Source organism: Penicillium verrucosum (genome assembly GCF_028828655.1).
Source record: "Penicillium verrucosum strain IBT 35672 chromosome Unknown utg000001l_segment0_segment0, whole genome shotgun sequence".
NCBI lineage: Eukaryota > Fungi > Ascomycota > Eurotiomycetes > Eurotiales > Aspergillaceae > Penicillium > Penicillium verrucosum.
The window spans coordinates 14,329,048-14,346,980 of NW_026643210.1; the positions used below are offsets into that span (position 1 = coordinate 14,329,048).

Sequence of the window (17,933 nt, forward strand, 5' to 3'; positions counted from 1 at the left end):
GATGCTGATTTACTCTTTGCGGGATTCTAGGACGTATCATGCACTTTTATTGGCCGAAGCAGCCATCTATCTCCACTTAACTCGATGGAATCCTCTAGAACATCTGGATGTCTGTAAACTCACACCGTCATAACGTGTTTAGTATTGTTCCAAAATTACAATGGTCATTTAGTTATAAATGACGTGGAGTAAATTTATCCACTGCTATCTTGTAGGGCTCTCATTAAAACTTTCGGCAGTGTAGGGCGGAAGCAGATTTCGCTAATGATCTAATGACTGTACGAGGGCCGAAAGTAGCATTTTGTACCAGGCCTAAAATAATTCATTCTGCGAGTTTCTACTTTCCGAAGTTTCACCTCTATCCCCTATTTTATGACATTATACAGATTCCATGACAGTTTTGTCTAAGAAGATTTTTTTTCTCTTGAGTTTTACCGTTTGAACTCGCCGGGTGCTCGAAAGGGCATGTCTCCTGAGGATGGATACACGAACTCTATAGTCTTGCTCTCAAGTCTAACAGTCTAACATGACATCTGCGATATACATACTCAGTTTAGCTTGGAGTCATAGTCCTTGTACAAGCCACATTGGTAAATAGGGCTTTGAACTCCATCCAGCTGAGCAGTATTGATAAAGTCCACGGTCTTCTGGTGATCGCCCTCACAGATAGAACCACACCAGTTGGGGCGCGAGTCTTTACTGTAGGGTTGCAAAACCCAATCCTTCCTTTCCAAGTCTCCATCAACAGCCCATCCTACATCACAGACGGGAATGGTAAAGATTCCTTCCCAAGAGGCACCTTGAGCCGCTGGGTTTGCCCAACCCTCCTGCACAGCCTCCTCAGCGCGGTTCTTGCGGGCGTCTTCGTCGTAGTTGTTACCGGCAGTATTCCACGCGTCCAAAGAAGAGTTGATCACATCCTATAGTGGGAATTAGTGGCCGTATCATCGCAATGGCTTCCATTTAGCATGATCGATGCTCCCATACCTGAACTGTCACACCATTGTAGTCACCCTTGCCCATAACCTGTGCACCGGGAGGGAATGTCACATAGCCGAACTGCCCCTGTCCAGTCTTCGGCCGATCACCGGGGATGGCCCAGTAGTAGAGGTACCAGGCTTTGCCGTCACGACAGACCATAGTGTCCTGGGGTCCGTCGCCAATTCCCTGTCCGTCACCGCAGGCACCACCACCCATGATGAAGACACGCTGTTGGCGCCACAACTGGTTGATAGAAATGCCGATCAGCTGGGCATTAAGGGCGTCGACAATCATGTTCTTATTCCACTTGTTGTCTTCCGTCATCATCATACCGTCCGCAAGGTAGGAGCGGATATCATGATCATTAACAATCTTGCCATCCATCAAATCGTCGTTCTGCTGCGTGAGGGCCTTCTGAGTATCCGTGAAGATGCTACCGAGGATGCCACCCAGATCTGCGGCTTTCTCGAACGTATCATCTTGACTGCGAGTGAGAGGTTAGCGACCACCACTAATAAGCATCATGGAAGAAGGTCAGAAATAGCATACTGGCTATCCAGCGCGAGATTTGTGCCACCTAGCGCACCGCCAATGAAAGCCCCACTAACAGCCCCAGCCGCTCCGATTGCAGCCTCAGCAGGAAGTGCCGCAAGACCAAGAACCATTCCCGTGATTGTGGCAACGCCGCTAAGAACCTCTTTCAGAACCAAGGCACTCTCATCCTTCTCAAAGTCATAAAATGTTTGAGCCCAGTTATCCTTGCTCAAAGCCGCGCCGATACCGGCAGTAGTCAACGCCTCTGAGACGCGTTTGAAATATGCATGCAAATTCGAGATAGAAGTCAGCACATAGAAGGTCTGGCGGGCCTCATCCCCTTTGCTATTGAGAACTTCATTATCACAGATTTTACTGCCGACCTCGCAATTACTGTCCGAACCATCGTCGTGGCAGTTGAAATTGAAGTTGCCCAGTCCCCAGTGGCCGAATGCTTTGACGAAGCCATCCTGGTCTTTCCATCCATCCGTGTTACCGTCCCACCAGTAGTTCAACCAGTCACCCGTTCCGTAATAATTGTAGTCGTCGGGTTGTTGATGGTAGAAGTCGTTGACAAACCCGCACCGACGATGTAGGGTTGAACTCGCAGCCGCACTCTGTACCGCTGGCAAGAACGCAACCGCGGTCAGTGCAATTGAGTACCGCATTGTGATTATTCAAAGGAAATGGTAGATGAAGAGGGAGTAGCGTATGGTGTCGAATTGTGTTAGAACAGAGGGTTTTATATGTTGAAGTACCTCTCGCACCTCCCTAATTAGGAAAATCGGATTTTTGCGCCGCAGACGATCCTCAACAATAGAAGCCTCCACTCATGGCTTCCAAGGTTCATATAAGAGTGGAGACAGGAGTCTTAGAATGTATTTCTTTGGCCTTTGATAATTCAACAGCCATCCTCCCTGGTGGGTCCATAGGTCTGGGGCCGTAGTGATATCATAGCGCTGACGGGGAATGTGGACCGGAAGGAGGCTGAGTTTGACAACTATACAACTTGTTGTACTATTCAAGCAAACTAGATGTCGAGTTCATGGTCCACTACATAGCGAAAATCGTGGTCCCGGTTGTTCAGACTACTGCGGGTCTCCAACCAGATTATGCCTTGTGAGCCTTGCACACAAGCGAGTCGCATATTGAGAACACGACACACCATAGTAAAAGGATTTCTAGATTGGCACCCCCTTCTAATCCAGGCTACCCTGGTGATGAATTGCCACATATACAGCTGGCTGCAGAGACCTTATGTCCCAAGTATTGATGGGCTACGGAGTATGCTTGCTATATGTAGTTATAACTATCCTCCTTGAGCCTCGTCCTGAAAGTTTCTAGTCCCACTCCCTTTCCACTCTCGACGTTCGCCCTGTCGATCGTGAAATAGCCATACAAGGCTGTAAACCTTTTGTCTTCACCGCTACGATGTTCTCTATGATGTCGGCAGTCCGACCGATTTGTGTTTCAACTCGTAGCGATTTTCAAGCGACTTCCCAATTTTGGTATATGTATCACTGGGCACCTACTACATAGTGTCCACTAGGTGGAACTGGGGAGGAGCGCGGAAATTACGATCAGATCTTAAGCCGAATCGACTCCACAAATAAACGGCCCCCACGTTGATCAAAAGACTTGGAATACTAACAACTACCAAGAAGTCCATCACTCGGATATATTCCGTAGGAGATCAGATTACGGACATTTTGATATCCTACAGAATAAAGGATATAGAGGCAGTATTGTCACGAGTAGGTCCGACTGTATTTACTGATACGCTAGGTCTATGAACTTCCAGCGATCGGAGGTCTTATATAGCTGTATTATATAGAAATTACGTTCAAACGTGAATATTATAGTAGCAATATCTCCTATATGAAGCTCTGTAATTTTGTGATTATAACGAGAAACTTTATTATGTAGCATATAAAATTAATTAACGCTAGAGAGTGACGATACATAACAAGACAGTTTTACTTGCCCATATTTTTTAGATACCTGTGCCAGCTTGTTAGCTATGTTGGTTGGGGTAAAGGTTAGCTCTCATCTGGTGGCTCAGCTGTGTTGTGAACGCTGAAGAGATTCGCTGGGTAAAGAACGACATCCTCTCTGCCTGCTTGACCCACTTGGATCAGATGCCGAGCTCTTGAGATTGAACTGCCCCAATCAAGACTGGATCGATCAACATAATGTTACACGCGGCCTTTAAGCCACGGTTATCCGGTTAAATCACTACTATTCTGAGAGAAATCGGCCGACTTCATTGTTTCAGACTGAGCCGTTCTGGTTTGCTGTTTGTGGCCTTTATGGAAGGCCTTCCCTTCCTTTGATAGATTGAATGCAGCAGCTTCTTCTTCCTGATTTTCCCCGCTCCTTAGTAGCTCGGTTCCCGTAGCCCTAACAGCCATTAAGGAAGGGGTACGGTGATGTCTGCTTTTGGCAGAGGGACTCTACATATACGTTTGACAAGGCAACTAGGAAACACGTACATGTATTATCCAGAAGTTTACCTATGCCGAAATACAGAAGAGGAATGTACCTTCCTTGGAAATGAGCTATGTAAGAAACCATTTTGGATGGATTATACCCGATGATCCCATGAAATGGCCTGCTGAAAGGGAAGGAGCGATGAACTTGAACTATAAGTATCCGACAACTCATGCTCTAAGCGAGATATCGAGAACATCCAGGCCTCGGAGGGTTCTAACCAACTACATGTAAGAAAACCATGCATTGGAATTCACGTCCACCCCGTGTGTTTCATGACGAATCATGATCTAGACCATGGCGTTCATCCGATTTTCCACCCAAAGAACCCTCCTTGAGCGATGCAACCGACAATATGCAAAACCAGCGTGGAAGTCTGTATCACTCTTCTTGGACTGTTAATCTAGTCAGAATGGGGGATTGGCCATGGGGCTGGGTCATTTATCATACCTCCTATACTAATACATCCGATGAAGACTGGGATGACTTCTTTGATAGAAAATCATTACAAAGTATTTCTAGTCGAGCTTGTGGTCTAAAGTGAGGGGTAGAATATTCAAAATGATAGGAGGCACCAAAGTCATAATAAGACTGGACATATTCGAAATCCCAACACTGATTGTCAGACAGGACCTTAAGCGCTCATATTAAACGTTGAGATACATTGCTCTACAATTTCTAGTTTGACTGGGTGGCTAAGTGCATTCCGTGATACCCCATTTGCTAGAAGAAAAAAGGCGGGGGCCAAAGGCCTAAAGACCTGAGGTTTTCAGCATCAAACCTTTTAACTCCCCTAAGAGTCAGTCATATTGGTTTCCAAATTGTTTCCATTTCCAATTCCCAGCGTCAACATGTCAACCTCCCAAATCTACCCAGTCTACAAAGTCAAATTGAAACTATCAATCCAAGATCCAGACATGCCATCCCCCCGATACCACACCATACTTTTCGTCCAAACAAACGCACAGGGTCCAGGTAGCGGCATCAAACACCATGTCACCGGCGACATTGTCACAGGAATGCACTACGAGCCAGCAAAATACAACGACCCGGAAATAGACGAGAACTTCTTCTCAAAGGAACTCATCGGGCATACCAGAGCTCTCAACTATCCCAAGAACTGGAATGATATTCTCAAGTCGATCCCCGCGCCACCGAAGCAGAAGGCTTTTAACAAAGTCACGATGAAGACAGAGCCGGTCAAAAGTTGGGATCCGATGACGTTTTATGAGCCTGGGGAGCCTCGTCGGCCATTGATCAAATGTACAGAGTGGATTGAGGACCAGGCTATTCCGATTTTAATTAATGCAGGCTTGGTTCAGTGGAGGGATGAGCGTATAGCTGGTGCTTGAGCAATATCAAACAAATCGATCTTCTTACAGAGTCATCAACCACGGGTAACTCCCGTCGTGGGTCCCTCTAATGCGGCTCTAGTCGCTCGAATACCTCGATGTAAAGACCGGACATTTGCACTTGGCAGAGAGTATCAATTCCTAGAAAGGACCATGGAAGTAAAACATAGAGGCGGTTTAGTTATCTCTTTAGTCAATGTCGAGAGTATAATTGCGCCAAAGGTACCTGGTGGACTGCCAGCATTCTATGGCAGGCTTGGCGGCACTGGATGATCAGAAATGAGCTCGGTCAACATTGGTGTTAAGGCAGAAGGTCACATATACAGGATACAAGAATTGTATATGTTAATTAAACTGCATCATCGTGAAACATAAAACTAGCATCAAATGAATAACTCATCCGGTCATGAAAAGCTCTTAAAGGATTGTCCCTTAGATAGCCATATTGGCACAAGTAAAGGCAGGCGTGATAGATCCCGCGTAGTCAGAAATGATCGCCTCAACAGCTGAATACAGCCCAGGACCCAACAAGAAGAGTCCAACGGCCAGGATGAGAACATTGAGCACAGTCAGTGCAGTCCTTCCCGGACCGCTGAAAAGAGATCCCCGGTTCAGCTGCCAGTATGCAATGGCGAAGTAAATGAACCCGAAGAACGAATCAAAGGCCGCACTAAGCAGGGAAAGGAAATCACCCATGCTGGGAATGATCTCCGCGAAAACAAACCCGAGGATCCAGATCCCGACCATGATTATCCCCCCACACACTCCATCCAAGCACGGTGTGGCTGTGTGAGTGTCGGGACTTGCCGAGGATGCGGGTGTAGATGAATTTTGCAGTTACGTTGGCGTAGATCACGCCGATGATCAGGGTAGGGACGATCACGAAGCCGAAGGATGCCTTCTTGTATGAGACGACTCCCAAACTGCCGAAGGCTGGGGCGGTGGAATATTGGCCCAGGAAGTGGAATCCAATGACAGAAGGGACGATGAAGAGGAAGGCGGAGATCGCGGCAAGAACGGCCAATGCTTTGGGGAAATCTTGTGGTCTTTCCATCTCTGAGATGAAGGTTGGGAATAGAATTTGGGGGACCCAGATGAAGGTGATGTTCATTACTGCGTTCATGCAGGCGACCCATGTGGTGTCTGGCAGAGGGAAGGCGTACGTTTTCACCGGCCCGACTGTGAGGTAGGTGCCGCTGTCTCGATAGAGAGGTGCTTTTTCAATACCAGCAAAAATGAGGAAGAGAAGAATTGCGATACCCATGCAGGCGGCTGTGGTATGGTCAGTTTGGGCATATTGAGAGCCTAAGGGAATTTAGCTACTCACATGAGAACATTGACATGAGGCTAACATGTTGCAAGGCCCGGGGTATGGACATGATAATTCCCATAATGGTCACAATTATCGAGAAGACAGCGGTGCACAAAGAGTGGTCTGAGAGGGTGTTCAAGACCTTGGCACCAGTCAAGACGTGAAATCCGATAAGAAGAATATTGTTCGCAAGCATCATGAATGAGGAGAAGGCATAGGCAGTTTTGCTCTGTCCGAATATATGGTATCCGAAATCGCCTGTCGGTAATTAAACTGTTAGTTTTCAATGCAAGTAGAAATCGGAATCGGAATCCTCGGACTGTAGCAGACTCACAGATATCCATGATATGAGGATGTTTCATGATATACTTATGCATGGTGATGGAGGTGATCCAGAAAAGGATTCCACAAAGGACCATAGTAATGATTCCCGGAACCCATCCGAGGACGCTGAGGGGAACACTCCTATCAGCTTCATTGAAAAACAGGTATTTGAAGGAAATGGGTATTCACGAGAGAGACCACGACTGTGCCATAATGGCCAGACAGACCTGCTCACCGGCAAGCAAACAGGCCGTCTTTTGCCAAGACATAGTCCGAAGCTTGATATCATGTTCATGGTCTAGACGAAAGGTAATGTCAGCCTACGCCGACAGATAACACAGCGCAATCTGTACCTGCGGCGACAAGAGCAGTGATGGTATCGAAAGAGTCTGTCTCATCAGTCTCAGTGCCCAGGACATAGCCTGGTTCCTTGTCGTTGGACATGTTGGGTAAGATGATCAAGGTGATGGGTTGAGAAGGTAAAGTCTACTCAGGTAGGAACGGCGGAGTCCTGCATTTTAAACAAATGAGAGGCATATTGCCTGTAGATTCGAAACTGAAGTTTTTCTTACTTTGTGTCTTAGTTTGCTTATTTTTCTTATTTTTCATTATTTTCTTATCTTTTTTTCTCTTTTGCCTTGGCGATAGTGTGGTATGGTGGACGCAGAAGGTAATATTGCGCCATAATTAAGAGCATCGCGAGATTGGATTTAGTCTTGTCAGGGCCATTTCCGTGGATTGTCACTTTGATTGCCGGCCTTTTGATTGTCAAATTAGCTATCTCTCGGTAGATTTCGTAATATATCTCCTACTAGGGAATTTACCTAGAATTTTTACCTTCAGATATATACATTCAAATTAACTACAACTTCGCATTGAGTGAGCTCCCGTGGCCCTGTACTGCCCGATCAACAATCTCCATTGCCTGGAAAAGCTGATAATCGTGCTGCTTAGGAGTGACAACCTGCACACTGAGAGGTGACCCGAGATACACCCGACGGTCAACCGTTTTCTCGTCCCCTGTAAATCAAAGCAAATTAGGTCAGAGATCACCTGCATATCAAGTGTGAATATTGTGTGAATATTGAAACTTACAAAGCTGCCGATTAGCCTTATCCCAACTTCCCAACACAGGCGCCTCCATTTCCCGCCCAATCTCAAGATCGGATTTTGTGAATGAGCGGACAGGAACGGACCCAGCCGGATAGTCTAGCAGCACAAAGGTCGAGGTGTACCCAACGGCATTGTAACAGTCAAGCTCCGGAACCGGGTGCGGTGCCACAGGGCAAATGATGGCGTCGACACGACGGGCGACTGAAGAAGCCTGTGATGACAATGTCCACATCTTCATCATTTCCTTCTCAATCTCTGTACGCTGTGCCTGCAGCGCCGCCAGTTGAGCCACCGTCAAGGCCTTGCCGCGCTTCATTCGGCCTTGCAGCCACGGAATGAGGTCCTCGCCCATGCTCTCGATAAGGTCAAGCATGTGGGACCCGCCGTCAATTCCCATCAGCCGGCCAGCGAGGGCTTGGCATTTAGGTAGGACCGGTGGAAGTGGGATATCAACGACCTCGACGCCGGGAGTACGGCGGAGGCTGTTGGCGACTTCGTTCAAAATTCGGGTGATCGGGGGTAGAGGTGTGACGAGACCATCTGTCTTAAGAATACCGATAGTGAAGTTGTGCGGCGGAGTGAGAGTAAGCGGTATCGATTGGGACGACCATGATCCCGGAATGCAATCCTCACCGAACAGCTCCGCGCGAGGCACGATCTCCGACATGATGGCGTTGATATCCGCAACAGAACGCGCCAACGGACCAGCCACTGCTTGCAGCCCTATTCGGCCCTTACCTTCAATCTGGCCGCTCTGTTGGCCTTCAAATGGCACGCGTCCGTTACTCGGTTTGAACCCATAGATGCCCTGGCACATAGCTGGTATGCGGATGCTACCACCGATATCCGTGCCAAAGCCGACCATCGACCCGCGCATGGCGATCAAGGCGCCCTCTCCGCCAGTGCTTCCACCGGCAGTCCATTTACGGTTGAGAGGGTTCAATGTGCGCCCGAAAAGATGGTTGCAGCTATCCAAGGTTGCGAGTGTTTGTGGTATGTTCGTCTTGGCGATCACTACCGCGCCCAAAGACTCCAGCAGGTCTACAAGTGGGGCATTTGCTTCTGCGGGCTTGAATGCCAGGGCAGACAATCCAATGCTTGAGTCCACGCCTTTTACATTAAATGAGTCCTTCACTGACACCGGGAGCCCATGTAAGGGGCCGATCGGGGTGCCCGTGCGCTCAAAATGGTCGTCCAGCTCCCGGGCTCGTTGCAAGGCGCGGTCGAACAGGGGTTCGGTTAGACAGCGAGTGAGTTGATGGGCGATGGCTGCTCTCTGCAGTATACCTTATGTATTAATGACTTGATCAGAGCGAATCAGCTAACATGCGGGCGAACCTTGCAAAACCCTCGCATCACGTCTTCGGCTTTCAATCGACCTTCTGCCATCTCAATGACAAGGCCCCGCACATCGTATTTCTCTGTGATTTCCAATTCTTGGGATGTGAGTAGTCCACATGTCCGTGGAACATCCATCACTCCGACTCGTTGGTAGCTTTTTGGGCCAACGGTGATCGACTCGGAAATTGAGAGCATCCCCTCAGGGATGACGTGCGCGGGCAGCCGCCATTCGGCAGGGATAGCTGCAGCAAGCTTAGCTTGTTTGCGCTGGGCAATTGCCACATAACGGGGTTCCTGTGAGGCCATGGTGGATATGTGGTGAGAAAGACATTGAGGCGGAGAGAAATGGGTTTTAATGCGGGGAGAAGTGTGGAGAAGAGCAACCTCGGCCCGTTGGGAAGGGGGAGGGGGGTTATTTAGTTAGTTGCCCGAGGTCCCTTAGAAGGCATCTATACTATACTATTTTGACACCCTTATAGTATTTATTTGGGCTCTTCGTTTTGATGAACTTTAGTCTCAGTTCGATGATCGGGGATGTATTGAAATCTCGATCAGGTTACTCCACGATATAGTATACTATTATTGGGCTTTATTTGTGTCGGAAATATAAATCGAAAATCTAGAGTCTCCCCTTAAGCACCGCTCCACCATCCGTTGTAATAACCGCTCCATTCAAATGACTCGAAGCCCTAGACCCGAGGAAGACAACCAACCCGGCAATATCCTCAGGCTTGCCAAGCCGACCATTTGGTGAGTACTGCTCAAGTTCCTTCATACCTCCTTTTGACTCAATAAGTCCGGTCGCCATCTTCGAGGGATAGAAACCAGGCGCAATAGCATTGGTCAAGACATGGCGTGGGCCAAGCTCAACAGCCAAGTTCTTCGCCAGATGGATAGCAGCGGCCTTGGAAGCGGAGTAAGACGGTGTCGCGTTTTCACCAACTGTGCCGATCCCAATACCTGCCACCGAGGCCGTGACAATTATGCGAGATGGATCTGGGATGGTTGCCTTTGCTGTGAGGAGAGGGGTGAATCTAGTCCGATGTTAGAATCGCGTCTCATCCCTAGTTTCGGCTAGGTTCGGAACTTACTTCTGGATCGTGTAGAACACGCTCTTTACATTCAAATCCATGACCTTTGAGAACATCTTCTCGGGGTGAGTGTCGAACTTCTCTCCCCATGTTGCGCCCGCATTGGCGAAGAGAATATCAACACGGTCTGTGGTCTTGGCAACTTCAGCGACAAGTCGGTCTAGCTCTTTCATGTCTGAGCTGTCGGCTGGCACAGAGATGGCTTGTGCACCGGGCCGCTTGTTAGGGATGGCATTGAGAGCTGCGACTGCTTCGTCGCAGGCTGCCTTCTTGCGGGAGGTTATGTAGACTTTAGAGCAACCGGCTTGCAGGAGACTGCAGAGATGTCAGAAACAAATAGTGGAGAAATAATTGGCATAACGCTAGAGATATATACCCCGAGGCTGCATGTAGTCCCAATCCCCGGGAACCGCCTGTGACCACAGCGACCTTGCCATCGAGGGAGAAGATGCTGGAGAAATTGGAGAGCTTGACTTGTTCGTCGACTGACATTATGAAATTTATTAGAAGTCCAATATGTGGGAAGAGTGAATTAAAAAACAAGGGGTTTGGTACCCCGGCCTAGCTATTTGTATTTGTGTAAGCCGAAATGACCGAGGCTCGTTGCTCGTTGACTATCCCCGCTCCTCCAGGGCTGGTCTGGGATGATTAGTAATCTACACATAAATCCAGGATTCACCCATCTATGATGGATTTTACTTGGATATGATTCATGTGTTGAAATTTTTAATGAACCACTTGATTGGCATTGGTTACTGATGCAAAGAGAGAGAGAGAGAAAAGGTTGATTGTTCTGATCTACAGAGAGAGCTACTTATGGATGGTGACAGCCTAACTAGTTATGCCTGATCTAACTATCAGGTGTCCACAACAGTTACTTCTGGTAAGCTTTCTATGGGTACTAATCATGAATTCGTTTGAACCAAGACGTGTTGATATCATACAGTAAGTAATATTTAGTTCAGTACATCCAGTGTGGTCTGCACATCTTTGGGTATTAATAAACATAGACGAAGTCCTCATTCTTCAAGTCGGTCATGTCCTGTAAACCGTTGTCTTGTTCCACCGAGACCTTTTGAATATCTTCCAGCTCCAATACCTTGGTTTCCTTCCGCCGGTCCTTGTCCAGCATAGACATATCAGCAACGGGGCCTACTTTACCGAGTTCCACGCGTCGCTTCTCATGCTTCATGTTCAGGTACATGAGATATAATGGAGTGAGACTACCAAAGACGGTTAGTCAAAGAATAAAACCACAGAGATCTAGTTAGAGCATACCCAGCGATGATCCCAACAGTGACAAACATAGCAAGGTTGGCTATAAGACCGGTTCGGTATAATGGTGCCTCCTCAGTAGAGTAAAGAAGCGGCCCAATGACGTTGCCAGCGCACATCCCGATAAACACTATACCAGATGTACACTTCTTTTTAGTGTCACCTGCGGTATTCTGTGCTTGCCAGGCATATATCAATGGAGTGATCGATGCCATTGTAGAAACCTGGGACCAGATCATTAGTTGCAGATCTTATAAATCACTATGGTATGACGAGCATACCAAGTAGTAGCCGAAGAGTAAGACGCCCTTATTGTGACGCGGGACAGTAAGCATCATGATGGCTCCGACGCTCGGTAGTACGCTGGCTCCGGCTATAACGAGACCCTTACGTTGGGTCCATGTGGCTAGCCATCCTGTGATTAATATAGCCAGAATTTGGATGACCCCGAAGGGGATATTAAATAGGATTGTTGTGAAGCTGTCAAATCCAAATGACTTGACAATCAGGGAACCGAAGCTGGAGATGCCTCCGCTTGCAATGCTGTTACAAATCTTTCATTAGTTTTCCCCTTCGCTTGTAAATTTGGCCATAGTGAAATACTTACGAGATAGTTATAATCGAGAAGAACCAGCACCAAGTCTTGAGGTCCAAGAGAACCTCTCGGGCATGATCCCAACGCCATTCTTGGTTAGAAATACCCATCTGGTTGGCACGCAGCCTCTCTGTGGCAATGAATCGCTCCCGCTCACTCAAGCATTTGGCCTCCATCGGGGAATCAGGCATTAGCCAAAAAACGAGAAGCGAGTAAGCCACCGTCAAAAGACCACAGAACATGAAGATCGTCTGGTACCGATATAAAGTATTGCTGTGGATATGTCCGAGGCCGTAGGTGAGAAGACTACCAATAATGGAGGTCAGGCCGTTCATTGCATTCCAGTAGCTGACGCGCAAGGTCTGTTCACTTCGACGCCACCACATCTGTGTCATAGCAACACAACATGGTGCAATGCAGGACTCGAATGAGCCAAGGACGAAGCGCATCCCGAGAAGCGAGGGAAAATCAGTACAAGCGGCCATAATGCTAAGTGATGATCCCCAGAGGAAAATGGCACTGGCGAGGACTTTTCCGGTAGGAAGTTTCACCAAAATTAACGCCACGAGAGGTTGCATTACCAATTGTGCAAGGTAGAGAATAGAGCCAAGCCAGGAATATTCTAGGCCGACTAGATGGGCATCCTCTTGCAAACCGAAAATTGAGACATAACTAACCAATGACAGATTAGTATAATGAGAATTAGGAAAGCCTTAGATTATCTGGAAATTATGCGACATAAAGAGTTATCGCTACCTTAAGGAACTTTTGTCAAGCTGTTGGAAGAAATACGCCCACAGAATAAGGACGAGGATTCGCTTGTCGATACGACGGAGAACGGCCCTCTCCTCCTCGTAGGTAAATGCAGTGTCCTCAGTTGCATGGCTTGTCAGAAATTCAACTGCCTTTGAACGAGTAGCCCGTTCATGGCGCTGCTCCTGCCCTTGCTCCTGAACTGTTGAGATTTCATCATTCGTTTGGGCAGCCATGGCGGGGAATATAACAAGGGGTTAAAGAAGGGGAATCTAGGTCCAACTTGATTGTGTTCGATCCTTGGAGGAATTCAAAGCCTCTTATCTCTCTTTCTCTTCTAGATCAATGGCTCACCATCCACATCGGCCCTAGTGTAAAGAGAAAATGTCGGAAATGGCATAATGAATCGTAATATCGGTCTGTATTCTGCTTCATGACTTGAAATTATTGTGCCTTTCAGTGTTTAAATCAGTTTTTGCACCTATCAAAGGCAGATAAAACATGAACTAGAACAGATATGAACAAATATGACAGCCAAGTACTGCCCGTTTGGAAGCATTTGGTGACTGATATTGCGGGGAAGCAAACAAAGCCTCCTTCGCTACTTATTTACCCGAAACCGGGGTACATCAACATCCTTGTACTTACTTCCCCGCATTCCCATCCAAGCCTATTTTGTGTATATCAATTCGTAGATCGGTGCATTCCGGCAGGCTAAATCTTTGGGGGAAAGCTTCCTGTTTACCCACATTATCCCACACAACCATTGAGCTGTCTGGAGCTTGCTCGTCACACGTAGACTAGCTACCTTTCCCATTGGCGATACAGCATGAGTATTCAGCTTCTGGTAAAAAAGCAAGTGCATTATGCAAAAGTTGTTTACGGGACTGGTAGCCATGTCAATTGGTAGTCTATGAAAAGCATTCCATTCAAATATGTGCAAAAAATAAAACTTTCTATAAAGCCAAAGTACAATAAACCCACTAACCAATCTAGAAAACCAACATTGTTCAAGGGAGATCGAGAATGTCTTTGACGTTTACCACCTGCCCAGTACGGATCGAGCGATTGGCCGCGACGCCGGTTAGAATAGAAGCCGCACCATCAATGTGACTAGCAGCTCTCATGTACTCATCGGGCTCAGCTTCTCCGAAAAGATCACGGAGCAGCACATTATCCCCTCCTCCATGTCCGCCTGCGCCTTGCACAATCTCAACCTTGCGCGGCTCTTGGAACAATGGTCGCAACAGAAGAGTTGTACTTTCAGCGGCGCCTTCCAGAGATTGCTCCCCACCAGAATTGACATAGCTGCTCTCGACAATCTCTGCCTCCAGTCTACCGCCTGTTCCGTTAAAGCTGACACGGAAGCCCTCCCAGGGGGCATACGCCGTGAGAGAGTAGGTCATGACTGCGTTGTTCTCATATCGAACAAGCACATTCATCGTATCTTCAATGCTGATGCCATCGCCAAAGACACTTTGATCACGGAAGTAACCATCTTCATGCTCGGCATCCAAGTAGAGAGACTTCAACTGTGGGGTTTCGTCCAGATGAAGTGCAAATGGATCATTCTTCGCTGCCTCGCTGCCGTGGGCCCTCGAGTAGAACTGGGTCACACCCCGCTCTTCAGCGTTCTTCTTCCCGTAGAACCTGAGATCTCCCTGTGCGTAGACTGTCTTTGGTCGAGACTGCAACCAGAAGTTGATCAAATCGAAATGATGGGTGGATTTATGAACCAGAAGGCCGCCACTGTTTCGAGCATCACGATGCCAACGTCGGAAGTAGTCTGCACCGTGTGACGTGTTGAGCATCCACTCGAAGTGAATGCTTGTAACGGTACCGATAGCACCGGATCGAATGAGTTCAAAGATTTTGGTGTTATGCGGCGCGTAGCGGTAGTTGAAGGTGACTCTGACTCTCTGGTTGGTACGATCGACAGCCGAAATGATCTCATTGCATTGCGGTACATCGATGGTCATTGGCTTTTCGGTAATAACATTACAGCCAAGCTCCATGGCACGGACGATGTAGGTGTGGTGGGTACGGTCGATAGTGGTGACAATAACCTCATCTGGCTTGGTTTCCTTGATCATGAGGTCGAAATCAGCAGCGAGGTAGGTTGGGACTGGTTCATGGCCCAAGGCCTCAATCTTGGCTTTCGCATAGTTGAGTCGAGTCTGATTGGTATCACAGATTGCAACGAGAGTGCTGGTCTTATTGTAATCCTTTGCAATGCTCGTGTAGAACAGAGCGGATCTTCCACCAGTGCCGATCAGCGCATAACGCTTTTTCTGCGAGAGTACAATATCACCCATGATGTTGGAGTATCCCGGGACCTAGTAGGAACTGAAGTAAAGAAGATGCTTAGAGCACGTAGCAGTCAATGCAGCTGATGAGCTTTGGAATGAATCAAGAACTACCCGTTGCAGTGGCTTCTTGATGCTGAGATATATGACGGATTTCCTCTGGAGTCAATGCGGAGAAGCAGTGACACAAGCTCACTCTGAGATCGATCCAAGTCTATGCGCTAAATCAACCCATTCGCATTTCTTTCCGATTCGGAAAAGTGTATAATTGGTGGAAAAATGTTTCCAAACTGCCAGTCAGATGACTCAGATCTGCAGTCTCGGTAGTAGTTGACACGATAACGGCCCCAACTTTGTCACAGTTAAAATGAGTTACCGTAGAAAAATTGTGAGATGCTGGCCAAGCTGTGCTACATTAGATTATACCCGGCGCGACAACATGGATAGGTCTTTTCGCCTGTATGGGAAAGGAGGCATTCGACATCATTTGGCCTCATGGTCACATGCAGATTTTATAAAGTGAAGGTAGTCTCGACCCGAGTGGTACCTTCCCACCTGGAAGGTGGGTGCCTTCCTTTTTGGGTCAAAGCTTGTCACCCAGGTCTTAGCACACCAAATAAACATATACATACCTAGGTAGGTATATCCTCTTCTCCCCTCTCTCTCCTTTTCTTCCTTCCTTCTCCATTCCTCCGAGTCCACATTGCACATTGTGGTTCTGTTGCCCAAGGTTATCATGATTCCTGAGGGCACTGATGTTCTTTGATGCGGTCAAGTTAAGGCTGAAAATGAGCTAGGGCTTTGCTTCTAGTTTAATGGCACGAAGCATATCGGGAGGATGGTCACAGCCTCCCAGGACCTCATCGGGCCCTCTTAGCCTCACCTCTGTGAATACAGACTGTATTTTTCTGGGTTCTCCATTGGCATTTGGAGCTGAGCACCGTGCTCACGCCGTGCTCTTGGGCCAATTTTTGGGGCCTTTTCACAGATATAGCTCTCTGTTTGTTTTCTTCAAGGTTCATGTTCACGGTTCCACATCTTCCTGGCCTATCCTTTTGCTTGTGTCATTTATTTTGGTAAAAGTCTGCTGACCATTCTTGCAATTCATATTTGTCAAATTTCCCTCTATTTACCTCTGATACAATTAGTATTTCATTCAAGGTCACTATGAGCATAAAGAGCCAGTTTCCCCGGATTGTTCTTCCCGTTTCTTCTACTCCCAAATGAAAAAGATCATTCTGGGAAACGATGCATATGTAGTTGTTATACCAGTATCCGCTTGATAAATTGATCTGTTTTATTTAATTTCGACAACAGTCTGAAGGAATTCTGAAATAACAACGAATATGTTACACATTATAAGCAAAGGCACATTTGGACGGCTATTGATTTAAACGCGACCACCGCTGTGAGCAGATTAGAGCAACTTCGGTGAAAATGTGCTCAATCCAACTCGTTACAATTGCCGACCACCTCCACCTGTGGATATCTACCTTGGTGGCCTCAACATCCGTAGTATCACGTCACTTAAGAGGGGTATCTATCTCAGGGACCTTGGTGGTTTATCTCTTGTCTACATCTCTCTACTCTTTCTTTTCACTCTCCTCAACACTTGATAACTTGACACACACTCACATTCACAATTCCACCATGTCTTCTCAAACTCACACTCTCCCTCCTTTGCCCTACGCCTACGATGTAAGCCTCCATCCGATCACGAATCCGGAGAATCTTGCCTTGAAGCTAATAGTAAACAGGCCTTGGAGCCCGTCATCTCCAAGCAGATAATGGAGCTGCACCATCAGAAGCACCACCAGACATATATTAATAACCTGAACGCAGCACTCTCCGCTCAAGCCTCCGCAACTGCATCGAATGATGTCCCCACGTTGATCTCATTGCAGCAAAAGCTCCGCTTCAACGGCGGCGGCCACATCAACCACTCCCTGTTCTGGAAGAACTTGACTCCACCCGGCACACCTGGGAATGATCTCGGGGGTGCTCCCGCTCTACAGGAAGCCATCGCCTCCCGCTGGGGTTCGCACGAAGCATTCGTCAAGGCCTTTGGCGCCGAGCTCCTCGGTCTTCAGGGCAGTGGCTGGGGATGGTTGGTGAGCAAGGGTGGTGCGAAGGGACGACTGGAGATTATTACCACTAAGGACCAGGACCCTGTCAATGCGCCCGATGTTCCTATCTTCGGTGTGGATATGTGGGAACATGCCTACTACCTCCAGGTAAATTGACCCCCATTTCTATGTCCCTCCTTGTGTGCGTTTATCCGCTAATCTCGGTTGCGTGCAGTACCTGAACAACAAGGCCGGCTATGTCGAGGGAATTTGGAAAATCATTCACTGGGCAGAAGCAGAGAAGCGCTACACTGCTGGCGTGGAGAACCCGTTGAAGCTGTGAGGCTGAAAAGGGACTAGAGTTTTCCGTTCATCCCAGGGTTTAGTTGGAATGATCCGG

At 47.7% G+C, this 17,933-nt stretch overlaps 8 protein-coding genes across 8 annotated transcripts; 2 read left to right on the forward strand and 6 right to left on the reverse strand.

Annotated features, from left to right (window-relative positions):
• Nucleotides 1–548: 548 nt before the first annotated feature.
• Nucleotides 549–2,183, reverse strand: N7516_005304 (uncharacterized protein; the record flags this gene model as incomplete). Its single annotated transcript, XM_057218024.1, has 3 exons — nt 549–920; nt 988–1,465; nt 1,531–2,183. The coding sequence occupies 3 exons, from the start codon at nt 2,181–2,183 to the stop codon at nt 549–551; spliced, it is 1,503 nt and encodes a 500-aa protein (XP_057079907.1).
• Nucleotides 2,184–4,856: 2,673 nt separating this feature from the next.
• On the forward strand, nt 4,857–5,357 carry N7516_005305 (uncharacterized protein; the record flags this gene model as incomplete). The annotated part of the gene is made up of 1 exon (XM_057218025.1): nt 4,857–5,357. The coding sequence occupies one exon, from the start codon at nt 4,857–4,859 to the stop codon at nt 5,355–5,357; it is 501 nt and encodes a 166-aa protein (XP_057079908.1).
• Nucleotides 5,358–5,789: 432 nt separating this feature from the next.
• Nucleotides 5,790–7,437, reverse strand: N7516_005306 (uncharacterized protein; the record flags this gene model as incomplete). The annotated part of the gene is made up of 6 exons (XM_057218026.1): nt 5,790–6,054; nt 6,119–6,629; nt 6,685–6,927; nt 7,004–7,119; nt 7,183–7,291; nt 7,347–7,437. 6 exons carry the CDS (start codon nt 7,435–7,437, stop codon nt 5,790–5,792), a joined length of 1,335 nt encoding a protein of 444 aa, XP_057079909.1.
• Nucleotides 7,438–7,855: 418 nt separating this feature from the next.
• On the reverse strand, nt 7,856–9,753 carry N7516_005307 (putative general amidase; the record flags this gene model as incomplete). The annotated part of the gene is made up of 3 exons (XM_057218027.1): nt 7,856–8,013; nt 8,089–9,382; nt 9,445–9,753. 3 exons carry the CDS (start codon nt 9,751–9,753, stop codon nt 7,856–7,858), a joined length of 1,761 nt encoding a protein of 586 aa, XP_057079910.1.
• A 313-nt stretch (nt 9,754–10,066) lies between these two features.
• On the reverse strand, nt 10,067–11,030 carry N7516_005308 (oxidoreductase, short-chain dehydrogenase/reductase family; the record flags this gene model as incomplete). The annotated part of the gene is made up of 3 exons (XM_057218028.1): nt 10,067–10,481; nt 10,539–10,853; nt 10,915–11,030. The coding sequence occupies 3 exons, from the start codon at nt 11,028–11,030 to the stop codon at nt 10,067–10,069; spliced, it is 846 nt and encodes a 281-aa protein (XP_057079911.1).
• Nucleotides 11,031–11,535: 505 nt separating this feature from the next.
• On the reverse strand, nt 11,536–13,397 carry N7516_005309 (uncharacterized protein; the record flags this gene model as incomplete). Its single annotated transcript, XM_057218029.1, has 5 exons — nt 11,536–11,761; nt 11,817–12,037; nt 12,095–12,356; nt 12,421–13,080; nt 13,165–13,397. 5 exons carry the CDS (start codon nt 13,395–13,397, stop codon nt 11,536–11,538), a joined length of 1,602 nt encoding a protein of 533 aa, XP_057079912.1.
• A 774-nt stretch (nt 13,398–14,171) lies between these two features.
• N7516_005310 (Gfo/Idh/MocA family protein) lies at nt 14,172–15,476 on the reverse strand (the record flags this gene model as incomplete). Its single annotated transcript, XM_057218030.1, has 1 exon — nt 14,172–15,476. One exon carries the CDS (start codon nt 15,474–15,476, stop codon nt 14,172–14,174), a length of 1,305 nt encoding a protein of 434 aa, XP_057079913.1.
• A 1,641-nt stretch (nt 15,477–17,117) lies between these two features.
• N7516_005311 (superoxide dismutase) lies at nt 17,118–17,876 on the forward strand (the record flags this gene model as incomplete). Its single annotated transcript, XM_057218031.1, has 3 exons — nt 17,118–17,165; nt 17,225–17,701; nt 17,769–17,876. The coding sequence occupies 3 exons, from the start codon at nt 17,118–17,120 to the stop codon at nt 17,874–17,876; spliced, it is 633 nt and encodes a 210-aa protein (XP_057079914.1).
• Nucleotides 17,877–17,933: the final 57 nt, after the last annotated feature.